The 19,450-nt window shown below is 42.9% G+C and overlaps 2 protein-coding genes across 3 annotated transcripts; both read left to right on the top strand.

Moving 5' to 3' along the window:
- The first annotated feature begins 5,826 nt into the window (after positions 1-5,826).
- LOC4332344 (uncharacterized) lies at positions 5,827-13,773 on the top strand. 2 transcript variants are annotated; one of them, XM_026024033.2, is made up of 25 exons: positions 5,827-6,118; positions 6,212-6,544; positions 6,663-6,724; positions 6,947-7,084; positions 7,238-7,501; positions 7,613-7,699; positions 8,117-8,218; positions 8,292-8,357; positions 8,529-8,636; positions 8,714-8,775; positions 8,865-8,909; positions 9,022-9,095; positions 9,979-10,046; positions 10,125-10,193; positions 10,398-10,495; positions 10,572-10,653; positions 10,762-10,840; positions 10,916-11,003; positions 11,072-11,225; positions 11,596-11,787; positions 11,864-11,923; positions 12,604-12,845; positions 12,948-13,053; positions 13,539-13,596; positions 13,681-13,773. In XM_026024033.2, the coding sequence occupies exons 1-24, from the start codon at positions 5,923-5,925 to the stop codon at positions 13,590-13,592; spliced, it is 2,829 nt and encodes a 942-aa protein (XP_025879818.1). In that variant the 5' UTR covers positions 5,827-5,922; the 3' UTR covers positions 13,593-13,596; positions 13,681-13,773. The 2 variants fall into 2 exon arrangements, with proteins under 2 accessions (XP_025879818.1, XP_025879817.1); XM_026024032.2 differs by having other exon boundaries at positions 13,539-13,773.
- A 333-nt stretch (positions 13,774-14,106) lies between these two features.
- On the top strand, positions 14,107-17,634 carry LOC4332343 (protein ENDOPLASMIC RETICULUM-ARRESTED PEN3). Its single transcript, XM_066308640.1, has 2 exons — positions 14,107-15,647; positions 17,223-17,634. The coding sequence occupies exon 1, from the start codon at positions 14,162-14,164 to the stop codon at positions 15,605-15,607; it is 1,446 nt and encodes a 481-aa protein (XP_066164737.1). The 5' UTR covers positions 14,107-14,161; the 3' UTR covers positions 15,608-15,647; positions 17,223-17,634.
- Positions 17,635-19,450: the final 1,816 nt, after the last annotated feature.

The raw sequence follows: 19,450 nt of genomic DNA, 5'->3' as shown, positions 1-19,450 counted from the left end.
TCTTGGGGACACCATCTATCATTACAACCTCTTGCTGAAAGTGTTCCCATACTTTAGCTCTCTTACGTGTTCTTGAAGATTGATTATTATTTGGACTATTAGTACCTGAACTCTCTGACATTTGTATGGACATATTTATTATTGAGTTTGTTCAATTGTCTGCATAGAGGAAGAAATCTAAAATCAAGATAGTTGAAAGAACATGGTCTATAATTATTTTTTTCACACATTGTACACGTGCTACAATCTAAAAATTGCACACTAAAATTCGATTGACCATAGAATTAATTTGCATCTCAAAATCATATCAGGACTCAATTTGTAATGATATGTTAAATAATTTTCATTGGGAGATGAAGGGAACCTGCATTCACTATACCTCCTTATCTTCTTCTTGAAATCTTGGAACTCCTGCACATAAACCCATCGAAGATTGTAATCTTGAGCAAGTTAACTCCTCAGTAAAACCAACAAAAAAAACAAAATCTTATAGAAACTATCACACCAATCACACTGTTCACATACGTCGTGGTACTTGGGCTTCTCAGGGAGATTGGCGACGCGGCCGGACCACCGGAGGAGGACATCCTCGCCAACGCCCGGCGGCGCACGCACCTTCCTCTTCTTCTGCTTCACCTGCACTTGCAACCACCAAGATCAGGAAGAGACCCAAAAAAAAATACAAACAAAACAACCAGGATAGATCAAAGACCGAGAAAAACCAGGGAAAAAGAAAAGCAATGGTGGTGGGGGAGGGAATCTGACCGGCGACGGCTTGGCGGCGGATTCGCGGACGGTGGCGGAGAGGTGGAGGAGGCGAAGCAAGGGGAGGGAGCGGCGGCGGTGGAAGGAGTGGAGCCGTGGACGACTGATGACGCTAGGTTTGGAGAGTACTGGACTGTCTAGTGCATCCAAAGAAATCCATGGACTGAATCCAATTTGGATCCAAAAATCAGAAACCAAAAACCAATCCAATCCAAACCGTTTCCACCTCCACCCTAACCAGTCCAGCCCATTAAACTCCTCAATCCATTTCCATCCATCCAAACTACACCCAAAGCTGAAACCAATCCATTGGGCCCATTTCAATCCAGCCCATTGGCAGGCTTACTTGGCTCTGCTTTGTTGCATTTCGCTTCGCTCTGCCATGTCTCGCTATGCTTCTCATGGCTTCGCCATGCTCCATTATGCTTCATTACCATATGATGATGCATGCCAGCTAAAAAAATCTTATGGCCTACCTCCAGCAATAATTAAAGTACAAATGAGCTAGTTAAGTGTTGAACACATGTATTAGTCCAATGGATGATTATCTAAAGGCTTGCTAACCCCACAAATGAAAGCTAAACAGTGAAATGGCTCAAGGCGCATCACCTTTTTGTTTTGAAACTAAGATTGGAGTGGATTTCTTGCAGGATCTGAGTTTGTGAGTGCCAGGACTTGGCTTGAGCACTTGGCGATCGGTGGTTGGCCTTCGTCTTCAAGTTTGTTAATCTTATATGTTCTCATCCTAGCTGGTTGGACATTATACGCAAGTATCCAGCACTTGCAGGCAAGACAACCTAGGAAGTTTGTGAAGGCGTTGCTCCACCTCCGCAAGGCAAGACAACCTAGGAACCAAGCTCGATCTCGGTGGTTACCTGGTGAGGCTTGGGATCAACCGAGATTCGCCTCAAAGTCCCTCACATAGACGTGGTATCTTTGTAAGCCGAAGTTCGGTGAAAATTGGTCTCCCAATCCATCTCTTGCTATCTTTTTAATATAAATAATCCATGAATCGCATTCACAAAGAACCTGTGATATTATGTACTTGACTAAACGTGTTATTCCATTGCCTATTGATACGAGTATGATATAATTAAATATCCCATAAATGAACTTAACCAATATATTTGAACAAGTAATTTAAACAAAACATTAGTATAATATTCTCTTAAAAATGCTTTTGGAAGCATATAACAAATAATCCGTGAATCTGGCAAAATCCAATGAAAGAAAAGGGTTGTAGCCTCCTATCATTCACCTTTTTTTTTTATCGCAGCGACCGAAACTTAATTTTAAAGTTGATTTTAAGTTTTTTTATCTTAGTTTATTTTTTATATTACCTTTTAAATCACCAAGTACATAATATAAATATAAATGTTTATTGATAAAATTTTTTTTCTTTGTCACGATGACCAGCAGATGGCAATTGAGGATTGCCCACCGTTTAAGCTAAGTATAATTGAGATATACGATCAGCAAGAGCAAGGTGAAGTACTTGATGCCTATCTCTTTCTTTAGTGGAGAAACAAATTGTGATATCCTTTCTTAATGGCAAACATTTTTCAAACACGACGGATCATGGATGTGGAACTCTCTGTCTATTGTGCGCGGATCATATGCGCACGCATACTCACTCGGCAAATATAACACCGTCTTTTAACATATATTACTATCAAAAATAAATGATGGATACTTATAAACATATCGCTAAATGTAGATATTTCATACTTAAGTATACGTTTATCTACATAGATTAACACACGACTATAATTTAAAAATAATTATGTATAATCAAGTACAAACAACTTGCCCCCGTCGCTAAACCATGATGTCTTGGCAACACGCCACCGCCTACTGGCTACGTATGGATGTATGATGGAGCTATTTTCTTTTCCGGAATGGAGTTTGACGCAACTCAGCTATTGTGATTAAGAAGGTTATCCAAGCAAAGCATCTGTTTTCACCTCGTATTAGCCAGATCTACTCGCATGTCCGGTAAAAGAAAAAAGAAAATGGGGGTAGGTCGCTGATCCGGCGGGCGTTAAGATGCCAAAGCTGCTAGCTGACAAATGACAAAGCAGGCACCTGTAAATTACTGTCACGATCACTGTGTATCATACTCCCACGGTCTCAAACCCTCAATTCTTCGGCGGCCATAACTGGCTACAACTGCATCTGCACACAGTAATAATTTTCCCGTTGGTTTGGGACGCACATGGAGTCACGTATTTCTCACATGACCTTGTGATGTTTTATGTATTCTATTAAGGCCATGTTTAGATTCTAACTTTTCTATCACATCGAACTTTTCTACAAATACAAACTTCTAACTTTTCCGTCACATCGTTTTAATTTCTTTAAACTTTCAATTTTAACGTGGAACTAAACACAGCCTAAGTTTACTTAGATAGTCAGATCCATCTATATGGTTCTCTACTGCCGCCACGGTTGTTTCTCTAAAAAAAAAAAAAAGCTCTGCCCGACCGCTTTCGTGAGACCGAGAGCAGCAGAAATTCCCGGTGTGATATCATCTGCATGTGGCATTATTGGTGCGGGTGAGAGCGACTCGGTCGGGTGTTTTTAGAATATAGGCGTTGCTATTATCCGTCCAATTCCACTTCGTTTTCATCTAGAAGTTGTGGTAAGTTGGAGATCCTTGTGTTGAACACCGAAGAAAAGAAGAAAGCTAGTGCCACGGTCCCCCGTCGTAGGGGAACATGAGACTACTGATCGACATGCCGGCGCCGGGCGTGATCCCATCGTGTGCTGACTTGATTGCAGAGAATAAAAATGCGGAGGATTGATTTTTCCCGTCCTCATGGGTTGGTGAATGGTGACGACAGGGAGCTGGTCCAAGACAAAGGAGCATCTGGCATTCATCATCGTCTTTATCTGGAACAGCAGATCGTGCAGTCTCGTGGCTCCTACGCTGTCCTACTACTACAAGCTGTAGACAGACACCATGGTCAGGATGGTACAGTTGGGCCCAGCGGAATGCTTCCATTTTAGGTGCAACAAGCATCTCCACTTCTCAAATTCTCAGCCAACGACAGGCTTGCATTGAGCTTTCGTAGAAATCAAGACAAACAAAGATCGGGTTTATATTCAGGAAATGGCGTGCAAGGTTGCTTAACCGCGGATGCTTGTTTTCTTTCGGTCGCTTTTCTCCGCTATTGTCGTCGAAGCAATTCTCTCGTCTCCACATCGTTCCGTGGGTGGAAAACCAGCGGTGCTAATCAGGATTCAAGATCTGGAGTGGAGAATAAAGAAAGAGACTGGCGAGCTGTGTTGCAACTTGCTCTAGCATTTTGTACTCGTTGATGCTGCTGCATTTTTTTCGGTGATAATTAAACACGGATGTCTTGCACGGTTGAGCTTGGCTATATGAATCCTGCAACTGCAACTACACAGCAATAGTCTGGCAAAATAGAAGAGAAGTGATCATAGAGGCGAACATCTGTGTGTGAATACGGGTGCCTGAAACCCTGAATTTCCCAGCAGGTATCAAGCAATATGAAGGGACAAAACATGGATTTTGCAACTTCCCCTTCAACGACAACGATAACTGAACAAGTTGCTCCGAGTCCACAAGTCCACAACGAATCAACACTTTGTTTGGTCATTTGACACCCCGACACAATCAAAGAATCGCATGCGGTCCGAGCTGGAAAACTTTGTTTGGTCGGTTGCGTTTTTCGCAGATTCGCAGAGCATCGCCGTAGCAGCGAAGGCGAAGTGGGACTACTGCAAATCTTTGTTTCACCATTGCTGTCAGCTGATGAGCTTTCGGCGTCAGATCCAAGGTACAAACTGGAAAGCCCAATCTCGCCAGAATATTGAGACGTAATAAGTCCACTTCGACTCCCTTAATATAGGTTTAATCTGATTCATATCTTTGAAACTGAACTGCATACCAGATATTTTGATCCATAAACTCCGATGTAATTTAACTCTCTCGACTGTTTTGAAAGACGGTTTTGCTGATGTGGCGCTTTGACTTGGTCCAATCCACTGAGTCATCATGTGGAGCCTACCCGCCAGCAGAGCAACGACACAGGATTTTGCACACGGCGCAGAACGAGTAGCTGCCTGTGCAGATAGCGGTGCACATGCTCTCCTTCGAGCAGCTGAGCAGCTCCATCGCACAATCCAGGGCGGCGGCGGGCACAACACAACGCTCATTCTTCGGGTGTGTGGCCGCCATCGCCACCGCGACGTAGTCGCACGACGGCAGGGAGTGGGGTGGGGGAGCGGGGCGATGTCGCCACAGGTCAACTACGTGTCGGTGCGGTAGGAGAACTAGGAGTTGAAGCTGGAGGTGACGCAGATGCGGCTCACCAACGAGGAGAAGGACCAAGTGAGCTTGAAGCATGAGATGGTGCGCATCAGCTCGTGTAAACACCTCCTCCGGAGCTTCGCCCCTAGCCTCAGCCGCGCCCTAGCGCCGAGCCGGGCCTCCGGCAGCTCGTGCGCCAAGGCCACTGCCGACGCCATGGTGCTCTTCGAGCCACTCGTTGCTTCCAACTTCCACAACGGTCTCCTCCATCTTAGAAGACTAGAACTCGCCAAATTTACAAAGGAAAGGGAAAAATAGAGCAAGAGCATGCAGCTGGATCGAAAGAACTCGCCGCTGCCTCACTCACTACGTGCCATGGATGGATGCTCTACCGGGCGAAGCTAGGAGGGGTAAAGGAAGGAAGAGAAGGGTCAGTGGGTCACTGATGAGTGGACCCCACAAAATGACTCAATGGGTTGGATCAAGTCACAGTACCACATCAGCGAAATCGTCTTCCAAAACAGATGAGAGAGGTAAAATACACCAGTTTTTATAGTTTAGGGGGTTAAGATATCCAAACATTACGGTTCAGCGATATGAATCAAATTGGATCTATAATTTTTAAGGGAGTTAAAGTGGACTTATTCCTATCCAGAAGCCCACCAATCCAATGGACTTCGAAGACATTATTGGGCCAAGTAACAAGTTGGGCCGAGACCTACCACCATCCCCGCGTCTCCCTCGGAGACCGAGAAAACCACTCGCCGGAAGGCGCGAAACACCCCAATCACCAATTCCCATTCCCCGCCACTTCGCCCGTTCGCCGCCGCCTAGCTCCCTCCCCTTCTGCTCGGTGCTGCGTCGGCGAGGCGGCGGCGGCGATGGAGGCGGACATGGATATGCCAGATCCGGAGGAGCTCGAGTGGATGGAGAGCCACGGGCTCCTCCCGGAGGAGGAAGAGGAGTACGCCTACTTCGACGACCCCGAGGACGAGGGGTTCCTCCCTGCCGCCGCCGGAGCGGACCAGCCGCGGCGTTCCCCGCAGGAGACCACCGCTGCCCCCTCGAAACCTGCAGGTGCGTGCACAGTCTCCCTCACGGTAGATGGTAACCTAGTCTCGAGAGTATTTTGTTTCGACTGCTGATGCGGTTGGCCAAATGTGTGTGAAGATGAAGTGTCGGAAGGCAATTTGAAGCGGCCTCCCCCTCCGCCTCCGCCGGAGCAGGGGGAGGAGAGGAGCAAGCGGAGGAATGTGGATCGTGAGGATTCCGGGGATGGGGACGAGGACTGGCTGCGGTACTCGCCGCCTCCTGTTGTTGAAGTTGTCGCCGAGAAGACAATCTCGCGGTTCGCGTCGGACATCCGGGGGGACTGTATGTCTGTCACCGCGCCCAATGGTGAGAGGGTTTATGCGAAGGTTGCAACAGACGGGTTGGATGGGGGAGGAATCGGGGGAACTAGACAAAGGACTCGCATTTCCAAACCAAATTTCAATTACAAGGGTCAGTTACTAAGTGTACTTCTATTTTGCGCTTTCAAATATCTCCTGAGAACCAACATGCACTCGACTAATATTTTTGATAGCCCATTATATTGCTTTCGCCTTTTGTCCTTCTGCAGGGCTTCTCTCAGAATCCTTTCATTCGCTGACAAGTCGTGCTGAGCAAGAGGCTCTAGCAAAGGTATATGTGTATATGAGATTATTGACAATAGTTTTTTTTTTAAAAAAGTGAAGTACTCTTTAAGTAATGATAATTAACATTATTTTATACTGAATAGATGGTACAAATGGTTTCTTTTTTACCATAACATTTTTTCATCCGCTCAAGACCATGTTGATTGCAGTAGGTCATAAGCTAAATGCAGTATATCTTACTGATCCATATTTTGCAATGGTTATGAAGGCATTGCAGGAGAGTGCAGAAACACAAAATCTTGAGAGTTGCCCAGTGACTCCGCTAGTTACAGAGCAACTTTGGGTGGAAAAATACTCACCAAATTCTTTCACAGAGCTGTTAAGTGATGAACACACAAACAGGGAGGTAAATGTCTATTCAACTCTCTTAAAATATATACTTATAAATAAGGCCTTTACTGCAATAATCTCCTTCCGCCATAGAGATTTTGCTATTTGGTGTCAGGTTTCCAGTGTGTGCTTGAGTTTCTCTTGACATGTACGGATGCATGCCATTCAGGTACTTCTGTGGCTAAAACAGTGGGACTCCTGTGTGTTTGGATCCCACGTTCGTGCTACAGGTGATGATGTTTTGTCTGCCTTACGCCGACATTCTTCTGCTATTCAAAAGAATTCAAGTAACAGAAATTTCTTCTCCAAGAGTAAGGGAGGTCCTGGTATGAGTCAAGACAACATGCTCCAAAATGCACATGGTAGCAACTCAGAGGATTTGACAAGCTCCTTTAACAAGAGGCCCACGACTGATAATGCACCAGAACAAAAGGTGGCTTAGTAGCATTGTTTTGTATGTCTTTAGTGATATGTTTGACCGCAGGATATATTTCTACCAAGAAGTTGCTGGCTAGTGCAATTAGATAACATTTCGATGTTGCAGGTGTTACTACTATGTGGTCCACCTGGGCTTGGCAAGACAACACTTGCCCATGTTGCAGCTAAACATTGTGGCTACCATGTTGTGGAGGTCTGATTATGTGATTTCATGTCCTTTGTGTAGTTCTTTTTGGTTCTTCAACATAGTGTTGTATAATCTGTTATGTTTGACTGTTTGGTCATATATAACGAGGAGTATACACCCCTTTTATCTGGTACTGCATCAAACATATCTGTTGATATCCTTCCAAGTTGTCTACTGTTCTGTACATACCATCTAGTCACGAATTGATTTCTTCCGTTTCATATTATTTTGGTACATTTTATAAGCTGGAAAACTGGGACCATTGCAATTTTTATTAGAAAATAATGATATGCTCTTAGCAGAATTTCTCTGACCTCATCACCTCTTGTTAGTTATGGTTTATTGGCTAATTGAGTATTAGAATGTTGGGCCCTTTATCTTTGGTTAAAAATTTATACACTACTTACATCATACTACATGCAGATAAATGCGAGTGATGATCGTTCTGCTTCATCCATTGAACCGAAAATTCTTGATGTCATTCAGATGAACTCAATCATGTCTGATTCGAAACCCAAGTGTCTGGTGAGTTGAATCATGCTGTCAGATAAATAAATTACCTCCACTGTATCCTATAGACCTCTGCTGTCTTGTGTAGGTAATTGATGAAATTGATGGAGCACTTGGTGATGGCAAAGGTGCAGTCGAGGTTATTTTAAAGATGGTAGCACCTAATCCACACTTTCAACAACATGATGTTTTGCTACCTTTTCTTACTTTCCCTCTCTTCTTGTTTTTTTTATGGTTCTGCATTATGCTAGTGATAAATGCTGCATCAATTCTAGCTTAATTCATATGTTACTGTAGTTCATTGATAATTGACTCTTTTGTGCAGATCAATGCTGAAAAGAACAACAGTTCTAACAGCAGCACTAGTGCTGAAGATACTCAAGTACGAAAGTCCTCAAAGAAAGGTCACAAAATACCAAAACTGATGAGACCTGTAAGCAATCTAGCCATTCCTTGCCATAATTTTAGCGCCTTAACATTATGATTAAATAATAATGCATTTATTTACAGGTAATTTGTATATGCAATGATCTTTATGCTCCAGCTCTGAGACAACTTCGCCAAGTAGCTAAGTAATAATTCTTGTGTGGTTTTTACTGTAATTCTGTGCCGTTGTTAAATCATCTAAGCATTTCTTACAAGGACTTGCTTAAATTTACAGGGTTCATATGTTTGTTCAGCCAACGATTAGTCGTGTTGTCAACAGGTACTTATGTAAAAATACTCTTGTTACATCTCACTACACCAAACTTTTTTTTATGTAGCCACAATATATTATGGTCCATGTTGTTAATGACCATGTCTTTGTTGGGTCTTAGGCTCAAGTACATTTGCAAAAAGGAACGGTTCAAGACAAGTCCAATTGCCCTTTCTGCATTAGCAGAGTATACTGGTATGGTTTCTTTTGCTCCATTCACCATCGTGAGATCAAGTGCATACACTGTAGTTACTAGTAACCTAAGTAACTGCAAGCAGGAAAATCAGGTTCCACAAAGTGTGTCAGCATGTAGATCCTTTAGTTATATACATTTTAATTGATTTCAATACATAATATAGGAAAACCAAATAAAAATACCAGGACAGTTGTGTTATATTTCATATGCTAAATTTTGTTATGTAGGAGAAGATTGATCTATACATAGCCCAGTCTATGCCTAGTTTTATTTTACTGAATATGGTAACACCAATCTAGTATTAGTTGTGTTGAGGGTAACATGTATATAATGCAGTAACGTGCTACTATAGCAGCAGGGCACTTTATACCTATGCATAGTCCTTGTGATGAAACTAATTATTATGTATCAATGAGCCATGCACTGTAGGTGCTTTGTTCGCCATAAATCTAGGTAGTTTTGTAAAATAAGTACAGGTTTACAAAAACAGTTAGGTCTCTATAAATATAAGAAGAAGTGCACAAGTATCATTCAAAAACTTGCATTGAATGTGCACTAATCCACTGCAGGCCTACTAAAGCTGATCTTGACTCTGGGTTGCTGTAAGATTTTCTTTTGAAGTAATGTTGTAAGCAATTGCACATTCCATCATTCATCAATATAAAGCATGCATAATCTTAATTTAACTTTTAATCTTTGATATGACAAGTGGCAACCAATTATTTTACCTATTTGTTGCCATGCATTTTTTTCGCTTGTATTATTTATTTCTCAATGGACGGATAGGGAAATGGAAAGCAACAGCACCAATCTAAATTTGTTGTTCATGATATGTGTGTTTGTTTCCATAGAGAAGACTAATTGAACAAAGCCTCCCTGCAGAATGTGACATCCGGTCATGCCTGAACACACTTCAATTTTTGAACAAGAAAAGAGAGGCATTAAACATTGTAAGTGAATAGATTGAAACACTCACCCTTTATTTAATGGATAATTGCCTTTTCTCAACAAAATGTGTTATGGAGCAGTCAGGATTCGATTCACAAGTTATTGGACGGAAGGACATGTCAAAAAGCATAATTGATGTATGGAAGCAGGTCTGATCTTCTTCCTGTAACTCCTCTTTTCCCTGTATACTTTCAATTCTACAAGGAATTATTGCGTCGTTCAAAAGTTTCAGCAATGATGTTTAATTAAGTGCTGAACATAATTCACAACTCAAATTACACTTGCACTTAAAAACCAGCAACAAATTGATCACCGCATCATTTGTTAGTTTAATTAGTTTAGTTGCTTCATAGGTTCTGCAAAAGAAAAAACTCAAGAGGATTGAAAAGGTTGATAGTAATTTTAGCAGAGGCAAGGACATCGATTCTCTCTTCTCACTCATTTCTAACCGGTAAGTTTTCTGCGGTTGATTTCATGCTTTGTTTCTTAGAATTGCTTCACTTTTTCACATCACATCATGTGTACAGTGGTGACTATGATGTTACTATGGATGGAATTCACGAGAACTTTCTGAAACTTAATTATCATGACCCGATGTTGCAAAAGACGGTATGTGCATGAAATCCTGATTCTAGTTATATTACAGGAGTTTTATTTTTTATTTTCTGCTTCTGTAAATATATCCGTGAACTTGTCTAACTCCAAAAGACCTTACAGGTGAAATGTCTCGATATACTTGGAGTTTCAGATTCTTTGATGCAATATGTTTATCGGACTCAGCAGATGTCACTTCATGGTAGCATCCAATTTTTTATTGTATTTGTTTGTATAAATACTTGACTAACTTACATAGTTTGACTCTGTACTTCAGTATATCAGCCTCCTGTTGCCATAACTATAAGCCAACTGGTTGCTCAAGTTGAGAAACCAAATATTGAATGGCCAAAATCTTTGCAGAGGTAATTCTTGCGCATTGATAGAGCTATCAGCTATCCATTAGCAGGATTAATGTGGATATATTTTTCAGGTGCCGAACAATGCTTTTGGAAAAGAAGGATAAACTGAAGACCTGGCAAAACCAAATGTCACCGCTAATTTCTAGGCACCTGTCAGTAGAATCTTTTGTGGAGGACATTGCTTCTCCCTTCTTACATATTATTTCTCCATCGAGCTTGAGACCTGTAAGTTCTTACTTAGGTGTGCTAATCATTGATATGGACCTTCCCTGTTTGCACATAGTAATTTTTCTGTTTAATTTCACTTGAGTTGTAAGATCAAGAATTAAAATAAAGGATGGCATAGTAAAATGTCTATGCCATTAACCCAAAACATCCTGCAATACCCCCACAAATGAAGGATGGAGTGAATACCCTTGCCAATTTAACAAAGCGACTAACCACTAAAAATGAGTTAGATCTTAGTTTGGAACTGATGAGTTGTAAGAGGTTTTGCAAGAAAGTAGCACTGCAACTTTCTATTACTACTAGTATTTTTGTACATATTATCATCTCTTTTAGGTTGCTGAATGCTGACATTATAAGATTTGTTCAGGTGGCACTGAATTTGCTGTCAGAGAGAGAAAAGGATGAACTTGTGCAGCTAGTTGATACCATGGTTTCTTACTCAATTACATACAGAAACACAAAGTTAGAGCCTCAAGAAAGGATAAGTGGATCTATGGTGTCTCCTGATGTTCCTTCACTTTCTCTTGATCCTGCAATCAATGATATTATAAACTTCAAGGTTCTTTTTGAAACTTCTGTCCTATTTTACCCTACCGTGCTCTTCTCACTGTAAATGACAGAGCTTCTCATGTTAGGGATATCAATCTGAGCATATTGGTCTCTCTTTGGCCATGAAACAAGTCTTGGTGCATGAGGTCAGTGGCATTTCTAACTTCTATGAGTGGATTCCTTTATTTATTTCTCATGCTTAGTGCTTGCTACCTTCACAACACCTAATTTGCTTTAAGTAGGAGTAACTTCTAAGTTCTAACCTATTTGCAGGCTAAAAATCATTGCTTCTATGCAACACTTATCTGATAGCCATCTGTTACGTACTTATAATTGCTTGGCAAACTATATTGAACCTGGAAGTATTAGCATCTCGTGCTGGTGGTAATAAGCTATTGAACAAAGTGATTTTAACTATACAACTTTGAATTGTACTTTTCTGCAAAAGTTCTAAGGGCCAGAGCTGTTGAAATGAAAGTTACTTGCCATAGTAGGATAACCATGTCCCAGCAGTAGCACTGGTTTTGACTTCTGAATTTTACAAGCACTTAAATAGCATTAACTTGTACTTGGAGCTTTAGAACGTGTGGATGCAGCAGAAATCTTCTTTTGTATCTATATAGATTACTTCCTTTTCATTGGAAGGCTGAGCTTAAGTATCAGTTCTATATTTCACTTCCATGTGTTTGCTACTTGAACTTTTACTATTATAGTTTTAATTTTTATTCTCAATACAGATATCTATTGCCAGAAGCCTTTCATATTGGGAAATTTCCTATTAAAAGAAGATTTTATTCTCTGACCAATGTATGTTGTTGCTTTTCAGGTAGAGAAGCAAAAGATCATGAAAGATAGTGCTGGCAAATTGTTGAACCAAGCCAATGAAGGAGATAAGAGAAATGAAGTTTCCGTAAGTGAGAAAAAATCTGCATTGGTTTCTACCAAGAGTACCTCCAAGAGCAACCCGACTACACTTAAGATGCAATTAAGCTCAGCATCTAGTATGAGTGGTAAAGATCCTGCACCTGCAAAGAAGCACTCCAACCACGGAATTAATTTCTTTGATAGGTAATTTAATACTGATAATTTCATTAGACATCAAGATGCAATTATTATTGCAAGACGGTGATAATAAAGGCTTTTTTTTCCTCGTTAACACAAAAAATACAGGTTTAGAAAAGAGAGACCAGTGGATGCAAAAGCTCGAAATGACGCAGGGCAACAAGTAGCTACAACTCTAAGAGACTCGCGTCCACTGATCTTCAAATACAATGAGGTTTGCTCCTTGAGTTATTCATCATGATGCCACAATTTGGATCTATCTTTAACTATCTTTGTGCGCTCATTACTATAAGGAATACATTGGAAACCCACATGACCTGCACTTAGTAGTGCCAAATAAACAGTAACTATAAACTGCTATTGTCACATTTCCTGTTATTACTGAAGTTCATTACGTTATCTTACTTACATTGCTGTTAAATCTATATACTTACAGCACTAGACAATCATTTGATTCTCGAAGTGAGTATTTTTACTTGCTCAGAGCCCCAGTTATGAACAGATCCTGCTCGATTTTGTCTCAGAATTAACACGTGGTTCTTTTTCTAATGGGGACATAATGTTGCGCATAATGCTGTGGCGTTTGAGTTATTCCTCTGTATTCCCTTTTTATTTCTGTCCACTTCCACTCAATTGTCGTTAGAGTTTGGACTCGTGTTTCTTGGGCAATGTCACTAAGAAGTTTTTTTTCATTTACAGGGCTTCACAAATGCTGTAAAAAGACCAGTGAAAGTTCGAGATCTTCTGCTCTAGCTAGGTCTGTTTGCCCCCCTGCACTTCGTTATAAAGTCAATGTTTCGCTATATGTTTACCCCGTGTACATTTCTGATGATTATATTAGGCTATTGGACGGACACGAGGAATTCTCTATAGTAGAAAGGCATGTAAAATGACTAAAATCGTGAGTATAAATTCCTGATATCAAGTTTTACAAGCGTCAAACCCCATGAACTTGCAAATATATCTCATGGTAAAAACACCAACATGGAGGAGCATGATAGCCACTAACCTCTACTCCATCTTAGAAAAAACCAACTTCTGTGGCTGAATTTGAACAAATACATATCTAAATTCATCATAGAAGTAGATTTTTTTTTTTTTTGGGGATGGAGGGTGTATATGCTTCCTCTTCAAAGGAAAGAGAGAGAAAGAGAAACAGTACGGGGCTGTTAGGCCTAGAGGCAGTTGGGCTGACGTTGTTAGGCGGACTGGGCTAGCCCAAGTCCAAGGCCGTATCCTAGACAGCAGGACTGTAGTCGGCGGAGTCAGAAAAGTCGTCGCCTCGACAGGCAGCATCTAGCGACTGGTGAGAGCAAGCATCAATGGAAGCCGCCGGTGCCGGCGGCCGGCGCGGCACGGTGAAGCAGCTCAACGTGGGCGGCAAGCTCTTCGCCTTGGAGGCAAGCTCCCTCCCGATCTCCCTCTCTCTCTCGCCTTCCCCAAACCCAATCTTCGTGGACCGCGACCCCGCCCTTCTCTCCGCGATCCTCTCCGCCATCCGCGCCCCCTCCGCCGCGCCCGCCTTCCCCGCCGGCGTCCTCCTCGACGAGGCCCACTCCTACGGCCTCCAAGACCAGCTCCTCGCCGCCCTCTCCCCTCCGCCCCTCCTCGGCTTCTCCGCCTCCCGCGCCTCCACGCTCTCCCCGCCCTCCGAGCCCTTCCCCACCGCGCTCGCCCCGCGCCACGATGGCTCGCTCTGCCTCGCCCATGGCGCCGGCCTGCTCACCCACTACTCCCCTGCGCTGGAGCACCTCACCACCTTCCGGACCCATCTCCACCGCATCACCTCCCTCCGGCAGCTGCCTCCTGGCCTCGCTGTTGCCGGGTCCAGCCTCTCCCCGGGGCTCCATGTGTACGACCTCCTCAAAGGTCGGCACGTCGCCTCTGTCCAATGGTCAGATCCCACCGACCTTCGCGTTCAAAAGGCCAAGGTGATTGCCATTGCCGCCCGTCCTGCTGCCGATGCAGCTGATAAGAATTCACCCATCTTAGCTACATTCGAGTGCCCACACCGGGAGAATTGCATCCTGGTGTTTGACCCTGTAACTCTAAAGCCCATTCAAGAGATTGGCCGGCAAACTGGCAGCGCAGCTAAGTCGTCGGCGCCAGGCCGAGTAGTGCACCTGCAGGAGCTTGGGCTGGTATTTGCGGCATCTGTGAGCTCGGGGGCATTTGGTTACTCTGGGTACATGAGGCTGTGGGACATTCGTTCTGGGGATGTGGTGTGGGAAACAAGCGAGCCAGGGGGAGTTGGAAGAAGCAGCCGGTTTGGAGATCCATTTGCAGATGTGGATGTTGACGTTAAGCAACAGATACTATACAAGGTGTGCTCAAAGTCAGGAGATATTGGAGCCGCTGACTTGAGATGCCTTGGTAAAGACCCTTGGGTTTATATGTCGTCAGGACCTAGAGGGAGTGGAGGGGGCCATGGCAGTGTTCTGCATTGCTACAAGTCTCAGGTGTTTGTCAGCCGGAAGGATGGATTGGAGGTTTGGTCTCGACTGGAAGAACAGAGCAATGGCACAGCCAACTTGGCGGAGCAAACGAGAGCAAAGGAAAACATCAACAACGAAGGAATAAACGAGAACTGTTTTAGGAGTTGCTATGTGGATACAGAAGAGGATGCTGACCGTGGTATGATACACATCATGGAAGGGGGTGGAGACCGCTTATTTGTTACCAGAGAAGAAATGCAAGGCGTGGAGGTGTGGGAGACCTCCCAGCTGGCTGGTGCTATCTCTCTATCTCTTAGCAGTTTGCTTGTCTGAACATGATTGACCTGTGGCAATTCAGGTGGTTCTATTAAACGTGAGTGTGCATTTTCTACCATAGCATCGCATTATTCAGTACTGAAAATTCCTCTCAAGTCATGATGCGGTAATGTTATAATTCTTGCTTCTGCATCTGTATTTTGTGGTGATCAAATCCCTTGGATGTTGGTAAGCTTATTTCATATCCCTTTTCCTAATCCCTTAGCTTGAGGAGCTCAGCTTAATACAAGATAGTTTCAAGCAAACCTTAGCATCCTCAATGCTATGAGGCATTGTTATGCAGCTTACTCTTAATTATCCTGACGGAAAGAGCATGACATAGAACTAACTTATCATTCTTAATTTCTTCTTACCTTCCTAAAAATGCATTGATAATTTGATATAGCTGATCATATCTTTCTGGAAGCTAATAGTAGAACATAGTACCAGCTAATGGATAGGTTCTTTTGGAAGTGTAAATTCCTCCGCTGACTTGCCCTTGAATTTTGCGTACCAATCTTTTGTTGGGTCAAATATGCTTGAGCATTTTCGTACTCTATTTTTATGCTGGCTTGCCAAAATTCAATGTACCAAAAATCTATGATGCTGGCCGAGATGCTTATATTCTAAACAATATGTGTTGATATAAATGAATTATTATTGACGGTCCTTTTTGTTGTAGAATTTTCACAACATTAGGATTGGTATTCTGATTCTTATGGAGGATCTTAGAACATTAGAATAGAGCTATCAAATTTCTTATGGAGTACATTCCTGTGTCCCCAGTTCTACAAGAAAAACAAATATGAGCCTCATTTTATATTTTCTTTTAGAGGTCTAGTGTATCCTCTCTTTCTCCACTTTCTCTCCAATCAAGTGACATCTAGCATCGCAATTCTTTTCTATGAAGGATCATCTCTTTTAAACAGTTCTCGTGGTTTTGCTCCATGTCTGATTCAGCAGGTCATGGCATTTGAACTTTTTTTTTGGGTGAAGAAACCTGAACTATGATTTTATGATAAACCTTGCCTGAATTTGAAGCTTCATTTGACGTAACAGTATGTTACAAGTTGCAACATCATTGGTATGTTTTAAGGAGCAAAAGTGCTGTTTTTTTTGTGTTCAGATTATGTACAGTTTAGTTGGTAAAGTGGATGTGTCATATGTCAAGAGAACTTATCTCAGATAACCCTTAGAGTAGCACAAGGAAAGAATCGGATGAGCATGCTCACTTTATCAATATCAATTATTGCGTTATGTCCTCTCAAAAAAAGTTATTGCGATCTCCACAAAAAAAGAAGTGTTATGTGAAGAATGATGGTGTATTTTTTTTTTCAAAACGTCGTATTGTCTTCTTTGGACTTTGGAGGCTTGTTGTCTGGAAGAGAGATTTTTTGTGCATGATATCAAATAGGTGTTTTTTTATTAGCATCAGCATACGGCAATGGGAGGCATAGATTAATCTTGATTGGTCATGTTCGAATGTTATGTGATGCACCAGTACTCTCTTTGTAGGCTAGTAGCCACAGTAAAAAAAAACATATTGTAATGCATTAGAGCATGATGAACATGTTATTGCTTCTATGCTGCACTTATTTGATGTTAATTTACAGCTCGTTATTTGTCCACACAGCTTCACGCTATATTTGTTGGAATCTACTCCCCCGTTTCAAAATATAAGTGATTTTGACCGGATGTGACACATCCAACCAAAATCCTTCATCATATTTTGGGACAAAGGGAGTATGAGGTTTGATGGCTAAGGGCTGTACGCGATGTGTAGTCTGCCGAATGGGTTTGATGGGTAGGTGTGACATTTAGTTTCATGGGCCACTAGATATTGCGTTGTATCATAAATTAGCAGTTGGTATGTTTACTGTTCTGGGCTTGTTATTTGTACTTCAATTCATTCCGTACTGTACTTCCAGCTTTATTATCTTTGTATTATGCCTGTAGACTTTGAGTAGGAAGTTAAGAGTTCATCTTAAGTTCCCATGACTAGCATGATTCATAAATAAAGTTCATATGCTCTAGTCCCATGACCACCTTTTTGCGTTTCATGATGGAGTCCTGGAACACATAATCTGGTGTCTCCTTGCACTGTTTCTATGCATGGGCTCAAGTATTCCTTTTGGCTCAGAACATGGCGAGTTGTACCATAAAGCATGAGCTAATATTTCGTTTAGGAAAAGAAACGCAGACAACGGTACAATAGTCACCTCCATGACATCGTAATGACAGCGAATCTCAAGAGCGCTGCTGTGTCTTTGTGCGCCGGACAGCCAGCATCATTCGTTCCTTGTGCAAGGCGCAGATTTGGGGCGCGGCACTATGGGCTGTGGCTGTGTTTAGTTCAGCGCAAAATTTGGATTTTGGTTGAAATTGGAGATGATGTGACTGAAAAGTTGTGTGTGTATGACAGGTTGATGTGATGTAAAGTTTGGATCCAAACTTTAGAAAAGGACTGAGCTTTGCAGCTTCTCGGATTCCAGAGAACTGATGAGTACGTTGTGCCTGGATAGATGATTATCCGGTGCTGGATTGTGGCTTCCGATCTGTTTTACTACGCTGTGTTGAGACTTGAGGCACATCGGATGTTCAGAACCTCCATTATGGCAGATGAGCGTGAATTGTTGACAAGGTAAGATAAGGAGTAGGATTCACATCGACATCTGACTTGTGTGCCCACCTCAAAATGCATGTATTTTATGCCAAATCCAGCTTGTTTTGTCGTGGGGTATGATGAAGAGCACGGAAGTCGGAGGACGGAGCAGCAGGCAAGGGGATCTGCACGGTCAGACCGCCGTTGCCTGCACGTTTTGCCCTTGTTTGGGAGCGTAGGCAGGCACAGGCGTATCTTGTCCCGCCCTCTGTCGCTCGCCTCAGCGCAGCTGCCGCCTGCTGCTGCCTGGTTTATCTCTTTGGGAGCGTATGGCGCATGCTTCCCAGCTGACGAGGAGTGAAGTCCGTTGGGCAGAGTAAAAAAACTGCTAGTTTTATCCTGGACCGGTCCTGTACAGCGTGCATCATGGATGATAATGCGGTGGCATGAGACCTGATGAATAATTGTTGAGATTGGGGGGGGGGGGGGGGGGACATAATGGTCAGGGTTAGAGCTTATGATCAATGATAGCGCCCTCCAAACCTACACGTCCCAGTTCAGTCATTCATCCTGCTAGCCCCGATCGCCTAGCTGGTCTCTATAGATAGCACATCCAACTCGGTCATTCTCACAAAGGTCACAATCTCACTCTCTCCTATTCAATGCAACTAGGCATGGCGCTGGCCGCTGGCAGAGTTGTAGGGTGCGGTCGTTTTGAGCTTATAGGATTAGATTCTCCTCGTTTTTTATTAGCACGCTTTTTAAACTGCTAAACGGTATATTTCATAAGAAAACTTTCTATAAGAAAGTTGTTAAAAAAATCCTACAAATTTATTCATAAAAATATTATATATTAATACTTAATTAATCAAATGCTAATCACATTTCTCGTTTTAAGTGCGGCTAAACGTTCCACCGCCACAGCTGACACGATCGTCCCCGTAGAGTGGCAGCACCACGCTGCGGTGCGTGCTGGGGGTTGCTGGTGAAGTGCTGATTACTGCGTACCAGGCCACCCTGTTGCTGTCGCCGGATCGCCTTTTGCCCTCCCGTACTTCGTGCCAACACAAAAGCGCGATACATAGCCCACGTTGCGCTCCCTTTTCCCTCCCTCCCTTTCCGCCTTCGTCGCCCTCCTCCCTGGCTAGGCTTCCTTGCTTCATCTCCACTCGCCCACCGGAGAATTCCTTCCTCTCTCTCGTCGCGCCCATTGTTTGCTTTGCTCACATATGATCTGAGTCGCGGAAGACTCAGTCGGT

Source organism: Oryza sativa, chromosome 3, assembly GCF_034140825.1.
Source record: "Oryza sativa Japonica Group chromosome 3, ASM3414082v1".
Taxonomy (NCBI): Eukaryota; Viridiplantae; Streptophyta; class Magnoliopsida; order Poales; family Poaceae; genus Oryza; species Oryza sativa.
This window is presented reverse-complemented; position numbering and strand designations above follow the sequence as displayed.